This window comes from Sminthopsis crassicaudata, chromosome 6, assembly GCF_048593235.1.
Source record: "Sminthopsis crassicaudata isolate SCR6 chromosome 6, ASM4859323v1, whole genome shotgun sequence".
NCBI lineage: Eukaryota > Metazoa > Chordata > Mammalia > Dasyuromorphia > Dasyuridae > Sminthopsis > Sminthopsis crassicaudata.
The window spans coordinates 246,660,343-246,673,892 of NC_133622.1; the positions used below are offsets into that span (position 1 = coordinate 246,660,343).

The 13,550-nt window shown below is 33.5% G+C and overlaps 1 protein-coding gene across 1 annotated transcript; it reads left to right on the forward strand.

Annotated features, from left to right (window-relative positions):
- The first annotated feature begins 497 nt into the window (after positions 1-497).
- Positions 498-12,053, forward strand: LOC141547594 (vomeronasal type-2 receptor 26-like). The gene is made up of 5 exons (XM_074275979.1): positions 498-638; positions 2,873-3,004; positions 7,342-7,560; positions 8,957-9,080; positions 11,149-12,053. Exons 1-5 carry the CDS (start codon positions 498-500, stop codon positions 12,051-12,053), a joined length of 1,521 nt encoding a protein of 506 aa, XP_074132080.1.
- Positions 12,054-13,550: the final 1,497 nt, after the last annotated feature.

Genomic DNA, 13,550 nt, shown 5'->3' on the forward strand with positions numbered 1-13,550 from the left:
TTCATATTTGTTTAATTTGCATCACGTTCTCTAATCAAACATAAACCTCACAAGTATTCATTCTAATGTCTACTATAAATCAATTATTCTTTATGTTTTTATGTGTATCTGAAAGGTTTTAGAAGATGTATAATCCAAATTTCTCATTTGATATATATAGACATGGATACTCATGGTGTTAAAATGATTTGTTCAAGATCATTCTGTTAATAAATGGTAGGGGCAAAAATGAAGACAGCAGTTTGTGACTCCATGTCCAAAATTACATTCACTTTGATATTTTTCCATTTTTGTGCTTACTGTTTTCCCTGTTATGTATATATGCATATATTTCCTTTCACTTTAGGTTATTTATCAAACGTTACCAACATTTTCTCACTTTCCAATTTGCTGTGGATGAGATAAACAAGAATCCCCACTTGCTGCCCAACTTGACCTTGGGATACCAATTACTCAATAACTTTCATAACTATGCATTAGCTGTGGAGAACTCCTTGATGTGGCTGTCAGGGAGTGGTCCAACTATCCCTAATTATAGATGTGACAAGCAGTCCAATTCAGTGGCTGTCATTGGAGGAATGTCAACCACACTGTCCATGGCCATAGCCACCATTCTCAAACTTTACAAAGTTCCACAGGTAAGGGAGTCCAATAATGTCACTCAATTTCATTCTCTAGGTTCTTTGTATCTAAAACAGTAAATATCTCATATTCTCTTCTGGTGAAGTGTCAGAAAGTTGCTAAATAATTTTCAGAAATTCTAGGCATTATTCTGATAAAAAGGAGGTACTAAAAAGAGAGGGGAAATCCTTCTACCAAAGAACTCACTATCCAAAGGGGAGGTATAGCTTTATTGGTTTAAGTTTGATGGGTTTGAATGAAGTAAGAATCTGACCACTTAAAGGGCAACTGTGAATGACTTATTCTCAGAAATAAAATGATTGAAGATAATTCCAAAAAAATTATGATGAATATTATCAATTTTCAGAGAAAGAAAAGATAGATACTAAATGAAAATTGAAACATCCTTTTTTTCCCTATTTCAACATACTTGACTTTTATTGTTTTTTTGGTCTGCATAAATTTTTGAAATAGCTAAAATGAAAATATTTTACATGATTTCATTTGGATAATCTATATCAAACTGCTTCAAGCAGGGGAGTAGGGACTGGGAGAATTTGAAACTAAAAATTGTGCAAAACAATTATAAACAAATTTTCTTCATATAAATTTAGAAAAATAAAATTAAAATTGATGCATACCTCTCATTCCATCCCCTCCAAAAAAAGACAAGATGACTTAGTACAGTTGAAGCATCACTTGAGTATAATATTATGGATGCAGGAATTATTTGACAGTAAATACTTGACAAAGAAAACAAAGTGATAACTACCAACTAAGGTTCTTATCACAATAGATTTAGGTTTTAAATATTATCATTTGGATGAGAATTATGATCCTTCTATATTATTGACTGGCTGAAGTTTAGGGAAAGAAAAATTACAGATGACAGGATGGTGAGAACCATCTGCCCAGTGTCTAGTCAAAATTATTATATCTAATAATGTGTACATTGAGTATAATGGAATAAATTCATAAAACATAAATATGTTATGATCATAGTTTATCTTCATACTAAGTATTTGGTTTTCATGACTTTGTTTATTTTGCTGCACCTTTTGCTTGAGTCCCTTGTTTATTTTGCTATATGCACTATTATGTTGTTTGCTTGGTCTTCCATTGCAATTATTTCTATCCTTATTCTATTTTTTTCTTAAACCAATTGTCATGTGTCATTGAGAAATATCTAGTATATGCTATGGATTATTTTGGCTGGTAGTCATTGATACAATCAATCAAGTTTATGTTAGCTTTATGCTATTTTTATTGCAAGGATTTCTAGTTTTTCTTTAACATTCATTTCCTCCATTTAAGATGATCTCTCATAAATATCTGATGATACTCCTGTTTTTTATAGTACAGTGTTCCTTTTTTGCAGCATAAGTTTTCAGATCAACTCAGGAATCTCATGACTGAAGATCTGACACTGGAAGATGTTTCTCGTTAGAGATCAGGGGTGTGAATCCTCCCTTATTATGGAGAAGTGAATCATTGCTTTTCTCATAGACTTCTTACTAATTGAGCAGGAGTAATGTGTAATGCCTTCCTTGACAGGAGATTTCAGTATGAGGAGATCTCTATCTCTCATCTCTTGTTGGGTCTGGGGTAGACAACTTTTCCTCCTAGACCAAGCTCTGGACCATATTTCTTGGAATCGGCACGATACCATTCTCCCTGAAATCCTTAGATGAGTGAGTGTAATTCTTGTAGTAGAAAGGCTCAGTAGATGAAATGCTGATATGTGAGTTGAGAGATGAGTTAGGGATGATGTGTCACTATGCTCGAATATTTAACTAACATATTATGCAGAGTAAGCATGTTATCCTGGAATCAAGATGAAAAAAATAAGGGTAATAAGATAATGTTCCTTTGACACTGATTTACTTAAATAGTTAAGAAAAAAGATCTAATTGGTAAAGTTACATAAAAGAGAAATGTTCTTTTTAGAGGAAACTGTGTTTTCCATCATTGGACAGTATCGAGATTTAGTAATTGATTGATGAAGCCATGGAGAAAGAGTTCTAGGTGAGGTGCATTTTCAGAATTTCCTTCTAGTTGTGTCATGATGTAATTCCATTTCATAATAATGAAATTTTGGGATGTGAAACTCTAACTTAAAATGAGTAATTATTCATTACTTGCTTTGTGAAAGTTATTGATTATAACTTAATATACAAAAGTTGAAAAAAGACAAATTCCTATTCTGAAGGAACTTAAGTCTTTATTCCAGTGTTCTTTTTTCCCCATTTAGATCAGCTATGGCCTGTTTGATCTTCTCCTGGCTGATAAGGTCCAGTACCCTTATGTCTATCAGATGGGCAGCAAACAATCTACTCTCCACCTTGCATTCATCCAACTGATGCTACATTTTGACTGGAATTGGGTTGGAGTGGTTCTTTCAGATGACACAAGAGGGGAAATTTTTTTCAGCAATCTCAAAGAGGAGATGGTCAGGAATGGTCTGTGTGTGGCTTTTAAGGAAAGAGTGCCCCAAAACATTGGAATTGATGAATATTTCAAACTTTTTCCTAAGATCATGGCATCATCATCAAATGTGATTTTCATCTATGGAGATCCAGACTCTCTTTATCAATTTTCTATTATATTGATTGATTTTGTTATTTATGGGAAGATATTAGTCACCACCTCTTCTTGGGATTTTTCTCCATTTTCTAACATTGAAGTTTCGAGCCATTTCCATGGTACAATAATATTTTCTGATAGCCAAAGGGAGCTTCCAGGTTTCACTGATTTTTTAAAAAGACTGAATCCCAGTGTGAATCATGAGGACATTTTCCTGAAGACTATCTGGGAGTCAGGCTTTACTTGCAGATTTTCAGAAAAAAGTCATGTGGACATATTAAGACGTTTATGCCCAGAAAAAAATGACTTAACCAAATTACTCTCGGTAAATTTTGGCAGGATCATAACAGAACTTAGTTCTAATGTTTACCATGCAGTATATTTAGTGGCCCATGCTCTCCATCACATGCTCCAGTCTGAGGCAAGAGAGACATCACACCTTGGACAAAACCCAGATCTTTCTTGGAAGGTAACAATTCTCCTCTTTTGTGGCCTTAGCATGAGATATTCACAACATTCAATTGATGGTTATCTGTTCTTTAGGTGATGCAGCAATAACCTGAGATGTAAATATGGTGACTTATTTCTTCATAGTTTTCCTTTTATAATTTATGACTTCATTGACTTCTGGGAGAAAACAATTATTACCTCAGATAAGAGGCTTTTACTTCAAAACTGCCAGAACAACTATTGAAGTTGTTCTTCCTCTTTCACCCATTTCTGATTATAAGTCTATGTGGCAGGAGAGTTTCATTAAATGTTCCAATTTGCAACATTTTCCATGGCCTAGGTTGTGATATTTTCAATGTCAAGGTTCATTGTGGGATTTCTAACTGATCAAATATCTTTTCATTTCTATCCACATGTATAAATAAGTGGCAATTTTTCTACATGGGTTCATTTTCTTCAATATTTCATTCTTTTTTTATGAGGTAGAGGAAACCATCACTGGAAATAGGATCCTCTATGTGATTCTATGTGTTTGAAAGACTTGTTTCCTGTGATGGAAATACCAAAAACCTGGGAACCTTGACAGTGATTATAGCATAGAACCGTTTATAATACAAGAATACCTGGGTACAGAATGATCAACATTCTAGATTTAGAGAGAACACACTTCAGTCATATCAATGAAAAATTTATTTGGTGTGAAGTTCTTTGGGATCTGCCATCCCAGCATAAATAGGAAGTTCCAAGGTAGTAGCTCAATAGTCAAAAAGAGAAATGATACCAAAGAGGAAGAAAGAGAGGTCTTGCTTGCCTAGATATATGAGGAGACACCAAAGGCCCAACCTCCAATACAGATGTATACATTCTATATATGGTGGAAGGAAGAAGGTCAATGTAACCAGATTTCCAAGCGAAAATCTGAAGTAGTTTTGCAAGCAAAATTTCAAGCAAACCAAACAGCAGAATTGTATGACTTTGGTGAGAAAATGAGATTAATAGAAATATCATTTTTCCTTTTCCTTTTGCAAATTTTAGATCATTTGAAAGAGAATGATAGAAGAAAATATGACATGACAGCATTGAATGAATGGAAAATTATAATTGCTAAGAGTACACTGTTTGCTCAGTATACTATTATCATCTTCCATCAAAATGAATTTACAACCAAAGACAAAAAAATAAAATGAGTTATTTGGTCTGGGCATTAATCATAGAATGAAATTCCTATAACCAATCTCTCAATTAGCCAAGTGAGCATAGTAAATAGATTGGTAAGAGATAGTTAGAGCAGGGTAAAGATTAACGTAGCCCAAGGCTCAAGAGTTTGGATTGACTGAATATAGTTTCTGGAGACATCTAAGGCTTTGTATCTGTATTCATAAGTCAGAGGGAGAAGTTCCCACATTTTGGGATGAAACTTTTTTTTTTTTATTGTTTTCATGATTTTATTTTTTTTCTCTTTGAGAACCTGACAACTCAGCTAATTGACTTAGTGCTGGGTCTAGAGTCTGAGAGGTGTCAATTAAAATCTAGCTTCATACATTTAATAATTGTGTGCCTTTGCATAAGTCACTTAATTTCCATTTGTTTTCTCTGATATGATATGGTGATAATAACTGTACCCACCTTTGAGAGGTTTGGTATGAGATTAATAAAAATAATATGTATAAATTACATGGCCCAGAGTCTAACTGATATTAAAAATTATATAAATGCTTATTCCACTAAAAAGATAATTATCTTACCAGAGATGTCATTTACAAAGTAATTTTAAATTTGTGTTTGTTATTTATTGTTCTGTATTAAGAAATGTGTAGGATATGTAACATTTTTTCTATTGGCTTCTTAATTTCCCAAGGAAATGTGTCAAGTTTTTTTTTTTGTTTTTTGGGGGGTTTTTTTTGGTGGTGTTGCTGGTAATTATAGAAGATGATACAGGATTTCCTAGAACCAAGAAACTTTGACCTCTTTGATATCAGTAGTTGAAGTATAGACTTGTATCATTATGCTGTTGAGAACTATGCCTTAGATTATAACAGATGCTATTGTATCATTTTTGAGGCGAAACCCTTATATTACATTTTCCAACCTTTTATATGTTACAAAGGCTACTCCATTTCTTCTAAGAGATTCTTGCCCACTGTGGTAGATGTGATGATTACAAGAATTAGATTTGCTGACAAAACTTTGTTAAGCAAAACTACAGTTTTCCAATAATAACATATAGTTGTGAGATTTGAACTTTAAGGAAATCTGAGTGCTTCAGAATCCATATTCTTGAATAGTAGAGCTGGAGAAGGCTTTTGAGAATCTCTTGGAGAACAAGATGATCAAATCATTCAAGACTTAAAGAAATTAATCCAGACTTTTCACTGGAAAGTAAAATCCAGACAATGAAGCTAAAATTCTTTGGTGACATAATTAAAAGATTGTATTCATTGGAAAAATCTCTGAGGTTGGAAAAGATTGAAGGGAAAAGGAAGAGGGAACAGCAGAGAATAAGATGGATAGACAGTGTCATGGAAAACATGATGATTAACGTGGATAGAATTTGAGAGATAATGTAGATCCATGATATTATGGAAAGTTGGAGAGAAGGATTCAATAACTGAAAAAACAAATATGGAATATTATTTTAATTAGTTTCTTTCCTCCAGAAATTATGAAATCTTGCCATAGTAATTCTTAATAAGGATAATGGAAAGTGCATTTCTGTTTTCATCCTTCTCGTTCTATATATTCCATAACTAGGGAATTTTCTTGAACATTATCAATTGAATCTTGTATATCCAAAACACTTTGCTAGATTACATTGAGACTTCAGCTTCTCAAATATTTCTTAGATGGCTTTAATGATTCATTTTCTTACAATTTATCATTATGCAACTTCATTTATATTTTCTTCCATTGAAATTATTCTCTTTCCTATTTATTTTGTATCACTGAATTTTTCAAATAGCTTAAGTCTCTAAATCATTAGTATTTACTTTTTCTTCTATGCTTTCATCAGGAACGCCAAATTGGGCTTTACACCTGTTTATGTTATCAAAAATATTAGACATGTATATTGCATATTTTTTATAAAAGAAACTTTTGAGTAAAGAGTAAGAAATTCCCTTAAAATCAGTCCATCATCACATATTTTTAAGAACCTACTCTATTTTAAAAAACATACTGAGCTCTGGTGATGAAAAGAAAGTCCCTATTTTTGAGGCTGTCACAAGCTAATGTGAAAGAAATGAAAAGTTTCTTCTTATAGAATGCATTTAATTCCCTATGATCACACATTTTAGAAAGTACTTTGAATGCAAGACATCAGAGATTTTTGGAAGAAATCCCTGATTGGTAAAAAAAAAAAAAAAAAAAAAAAAAAAAAAAAAAAAAAAAAAAAAAAAAAGATGAAATGGCTTTCAATGTATATTACACAGTTATTTACTTGCTTTATTATTCTTCCATTGTCTATGGTTTGATATGGAAAAGCAGAAAAAGACTTCTAAGGAAATCTCAATAATTAGAGTTCGAAGCAAAACAAAAAAACAAAACAAAAAAAAACAAAACAAAAAAAAAAAAACGATAACTTTTGGAAGCTCCAAATTCAAAGCTTATTTATGATAACTATCAATCCTGGGATACAGATATGAATCCTTCTTTTCCCAATGAGTAACAACTACCTTTCCTTACTTTTAGCTCCACCACTTCCTGAAATGCACCAATCCTGTCATTAGTGCTAATGATAAGTCTTGTGGGAATGGAGCCAGGATGGCTGCTGAGACATATGATATTCTGAATTTCAAATCCTTCCCTGATGCTATTGAGATACTGGTGAAAGTGGGTCAAGCGATCCCTCTTAATCAGGAATTCAGCATTAATGAAGAAGACATCGATTGGCCAGCAGAGTTCTCTCAGGTAATGAATTATAAGCTTTATCACCATGTCTGTTTAGAGTCCTTGATACTTTTTTCCAATGAAGGACTGAGATCTTAACAATTAAAATAAAATGAATATAATTAGTTGATTTGTGCATTTCTGAGCAAACAATAGTACTCCATCAGATTTAAAAAGTAAGTAGACAGACCATTGTGGATTAAGTGGATTTGGAGTAAAGAAATAGTAAAGAAAGAAATAATCAAAATAACAATAACTCTTCTTAATATTTTGACATTTGGAAAAGATGAGCTTTCAGAGAAAAGGAAGGCTGAGAAGGCAAGCTTAGTGTAATAGAGAGTACCCTGAACTCAGACTCAAGAGACCTAATTTCACTTCTGACTCTGATGAGAATGGTGATCTTCATTTAGTAAGGGATGAATTAGTATTTGTTGAAATGAACTAAATTGAATTGAATTGACCCAATGGTTAAGTAATCTAGAATAGATCCCTTACTTTTTCTGTCTCATAAAATTTTTCTCCAGCTATAAAATGAACCAAGGTAGATAAAGAGAAACTAAAAGCTACTTAAGAGAAACTACTTAAAGAGAATATAAAACTAAAAAACTACTTAAGATAAACTACTTAAGGGGAATAAAAATAATAAAAATTAATAATTTTTAAATGAAATACTGAGTGCAAACAGATTCTATTTTTTTCCTGGGAGATTTTTTTTTGAAGATAATCACCACAAAATGTAGATTCTTAATTTAAATGTTGTGGTTATATATCTTGCTAATTCAAACATCTGTATCTCTGAAGTCTCATTATCTATGTGATTTGATAATTCCTACCATACCCTTCAGAGGATGGTACAAATGTCAGCCCAATAATAAGATTAGCCAATCAAATCATCTGCTTCTCATTTAGTCTCAAGCAATCAGAACTCTCTACTTAGTACATTACAGTGAAAAACCTCTAAAATTATGATTCACTCAAACATTCAAGATATTTCATGAAAATAGGAAAAGCAGGACTCAGGAGGAAAAATTAAAGAAATATTTCCCCTATGTAGTCAATGAATTATTTCAGCATTACCTATTCAAAAATAGAATGCAGTTTAAAGATGTATTAGCACTTTGGGGAGAAATATGTCACAAGATATTGCAGTTTAAAAAAATCAAGGAACATAAGTGTGCCTAGTGGAGAATCTGTGGGATTGGGGAAAGGTTGCTCTGAAGTGGAAGATGGAAGATATAGAAAGAATTCAACATTGAGAATTAGATCATTTCTGTCCTGAAATATTGCAAATACTTTGCTCTGAATATTTTCCCTAGGGGAAAAATGAAACCATCATGGCCTCAGTGTATCCACTTTTAGTGTATTCACTTGTAAGAATGACAATGAAATTTTCTCCCTTTTTGTTGTGGAAATACAGACTCCAATTTCTACTTGCAGTCTGAAGTGTGGCCCTGGATTCAAGAAGACAGCCCTTGAAGGCCAGCCTACATGTTGTTTTAATTGCACCACATGTCCACAAGGGAAGATTTCCAACCACACAGGTGGGTTCCTAAAGATAATGTCCTCCCAAATTAAAGGATATTTTGTTTTTGGGATGGGAGAAAGAAAATCTTAAACTGAAGTAACTTTTCCTTAAAAATATATTTTCTGAGTTAAATTATATATAGTGCTCTTATTAAATTCTTTTTATTTAGTATGTATTTTTGTCATTCCTGCAACTATCAGGAGAATACTCTGGTTCAAGATATGAAAAATGTACCCATGGAAAATTCAGCAGTACTTTAATACTACTGGAGTCCCTAATGCTTCCCTGCACATATTGCCCAAATGTAAACTTCCCCATTCCCATGGTAATGTTTAATCTAAAATTTCATTTTACTCTTCCCAAATCTTCCCATGCCAGGCTTTGACTTTGAGAAAAGGGTCTGGTTTCTGGAAGTAATCTTCATGAAAACATCCTTTCAAGAAAGAGTAATCAGAGGACTCTGGCAAGAGTTTTTGAAAGGATTTTTAACTTGGGATTGTAGTCCTGGCTGAATCAAATTTGTTTCACAAAATACTGTATAAAATTATCTCTTCTCTCCTTCACAGTATTTGGGCACCACTACCAATACTGAGTTAGCTTACTCCTGATTTGTTAGGTAACTGGCATAATAAATTGGTATGTCCCAAAGCTTTTGCCTTGGTTTTCTCAATCACTGCATCAGTTCATTGAACACAATGTCCTGTTTCCTTTATTACCTATCCCCCTTTCCTGTTTTGCAATCACTACTTACTTTGGCCTGCTGACATCTTTCTATTTTATTTTCATTTTTATTATATAATTATGGTCAACTTAGGAGAATAACCAATTTCTTGAGTCATTTAAATTGTTATTTATTTCTTTAACTGCTTTGTAATTGAATCATTGTAGGGATTTTGAATGCATAAATATTCTGATATTTTATACACTTTATAATTATTTGGGATGGAATTTGCTTTTCCATTTTAAGCTCCGTGATATTTCATTACATAAAAATGTAGAGCTTTTAAGAGTTTATTGTGTAGCCTCCTTGATGATTCTAATAATTTTACTAGTTATTGTCTCTGCTGATTTCATAGGATTTTCATGTCATTCAAAATTAAGGATATCTCAAATTTTGCTATCTTTATGTTTTAATTTTTCTTATCTTAATGTTCTTTATAATTTTTGGCAATGTTCCAATAAAGAAAAAGTGGATTTGTCATGTTCACTGTTTTATTAAGCTTTGTGGTAAAGATATTTGTCTGTTTGCGTTCAATTTTTGATACATTAAGGTGAATTATTATGATATAAAAAGTTGGTCTTTACATAGCATTTTCAGCTTAATCATTCATTTTATTGTTTGAAAGGATTGTTGAGCATGACATGAGATGAATTATTGCATAATAAATAAGATATAGCCTCTATAAGAGTAATTGGTCCTGGCATAATGCAGATACATACAGAAGATTATAACACTGATGAGTAGAAATTTGAAGAAAACAGTTTTGAAATCCTAACTTACCAAACCGTGGAAACTGGGAAACCATTGTCATATGTGCACAATATATTTTCTGGTTAAAAAGATCAATATCTTTAAATAAAATTTGTTGTATGAAAAATGTTTGATTACTATAAACAGAAAAGAGTACCATAAGAGAAGACTCATTTATAACCTTGCATTAAAAGGACTTTAAAAAGTCTTTGCCATCTAATTTATTATTAGTTCTTGGACTTCCTCTATGAAAAAAAAAAAACTGACAGAAGAAATGGATTCAATGGCTCATTTTTATTCAGAAAATATAGTTTAATCTAAAAAGTGACCCTTTAGATTTCATTGTATGTGGTATAATCATTTTATATTTAATAATCATATGATAGAGAATCAATACTTGCATCAAATTACTATATGCATATATAGGGCTCCATAGAAAGAGACTGAAACATGTGTTTACCTTATTCAGCTTCTAGAATTCTTGTCTTTCTGAAATAAATTCAGTACCACAAAATGAGACCAAGTTTGATGGGAAATGACTAATATTTTATTAGAAATAGAAAACTCTTATCTATATGGGAGAGAGTTAAATGCTTTTCATTATTGTTTACAGATGCAGAGGAGTGCCTGCAGTGCCCTGAAGATCAATATCCCAATAAGAAGAGAGATCGCTGCCTTCCTAGGACTGTGACCTTCCTGGCTTATGAGGAACCTCTGGGAATGACTCTGGCCTGTGCAGCCATCTGCTTCTCTCTCCTCACTGTGCTGGTCCTGGGGGTCTTTCTGAAGCACAGGGACACCCCCATAGTCAAAGCAAATAACCGCAGTCTCAGCTACACTCTGCTGGTCTCCCTCAGCCTCTGCTTCCTCTGCTCCTTGCTCTTCATTGGCCATCCTACCACAGCCACCTGCCTGCTGCGCCAAACCACATTTGCAGTTGTCTTCACAGTGGCCGTTTCCTGCATTTTGGCTAAAACAATCACTGTGGTTCTGGCCTTCAGGGCCACCCAACCAGGGAGCAGGCTCCACAGGTGGCTGGGATCCACAGCTTCTTACTCTCTCATTTTTACCTGCACCATCATCCAAATGGGTCTCTGTGGCATCTGGCTTGGGACATACCCCCCCTTCCTGGAGATGGACATCCACTCTGAGCCTGGCTTCATTATCATCCAGTGCAATGAGGGCTCCCTCCTCATCTTCTACTGTGTCCTGGGCTACATGGCCTTGCTGGCCTTGGCAAGCTTCACTGTGGCTTTCCTGGCCAGGAACCTGCCAGACACTTTCAATGAAGCCAAGTTCCTGACCTTCAGCATGCTTGTGTTCTGCAGCGTCTGGATCTCCTTCCTGCCCTCCTACCAGAGCTCCAAGGGCAAGGCCATTGTGGCTTTGGAAATCTTTGCCATCTTGACCTCCAGTGCCGGGATTCTCACTTGCATCTTTGCTCCCAAGTGCTATGTGATTCTTCTGAGGTCAGAGAGAAATACTCTGGAGATCCTGAAAAGGAAAAGTACTTCTTGAGAAGCCCAGGATGTCCCAGTTCTTCCTCACCACTCACAGTGATGTAGTTCTTTAGCCGCTGCAGTCTGAATAAAATATTTTAACTGTATCTCACTTCTCTGCCTTTTATTTATTGTTAACACGTCTTTCATTGTCAATTGAATCTAATGGCATTTTGAAAGCAGTCATGTTGCATGATTTCTGAGAAGTAGAATTAATCAGTTGCTGTTTTGAAATATTTTTCATATAGCAGATACTTAGTAGATGATTAATGATGTAAAATTGTACTGGTTTAAAACAAATCGCTAGTTGTAACCTTTGAACAATCCATCAAAATCTCTGAGTTATTGATTTCTTATTCACCAAATTGGAACCTTAACATTTCCTCAATTTATGAATCTTTTATGTCCATTTATCAAATGTTATAGTATATATGAACATACCTATGAAAGATTTCCTGGAGTATGTATAAGACCCAGTGATTTTGCTGAGTAAGATGATTTGTCACCGATGAATATGTATAAGAAGTTACTATGCCTTTCCTTCCTTTATATCAGTTATGTAAATGTGAAGTCATGGTCAGTTGTAGTAGTGATAAAATCTTATTGTTCCCTGCTAATATTTTTGGGAGTGATGCTATGTAAACATCAGGAATTGATTTTTATAAGACATAATAAAAATGAGAATGTAGTCACATTTCAGAAGCTGTTCTCTATTTTGCCTCTCAGGAACCTCTTTCCTTTATAATATTTTTGAGATTATATTATTTATTTATTCAATCACCCATTGATCCTTCTTAGGCAACATTCTACATCTGTTTGGTTTGTGTCACAATTATAAATATTTTCTGGGCTCAAAATAATTTGAGGATATACATTAATGAAATTCTGAGCATTTTTTAAAAAAATAAACTGGATTAGTACTTTTTTAAAAATATTCACTAATATATCTACTAAAAATAAGGACAAAAACAACAGTCCATATCTCTGTCCTTTTTTGGAGGACATTCAGACCTGAAACAAGAAGTGAAAGACCAAGGTGATAGGATATAATAAGAGTGATTTTCCAAAGACAGCTTACTTTCAGAAAAATCAAAGTCAGAAAAGTAAAAAATTCAAAATACAAGAAAGATGAAAAAACAAGAATTGGCCCATCACACTAAGTGTATGTAAAACTAATCTGACTAATCCAGCAATTCACACATTCTCAAAGCTTTTGTCTTCCTTCTGCTTTATTCTTGCATTCACAAGGATTCCAAAGTCTACAATCCTTTGGCTTCTACAAATTTAAAAACTGTAGCAGTCACTTCTTTGCAATCTTTTTGGAAGGAGATGTTGAGGGGAGGGGTATCCTTACTTCCATGTTTAGCATTGACCATGCCATATCACATGGTTAATCTTGTTTCTCTTCTAAATAATCAGTTTAAAAACAAATTGAAAAAAATGAATCATTTCAGAAATGTAGCAGGAGATACATTAACCCACACAAATTATATAGTGGCCAAGTTCAAGAACCATC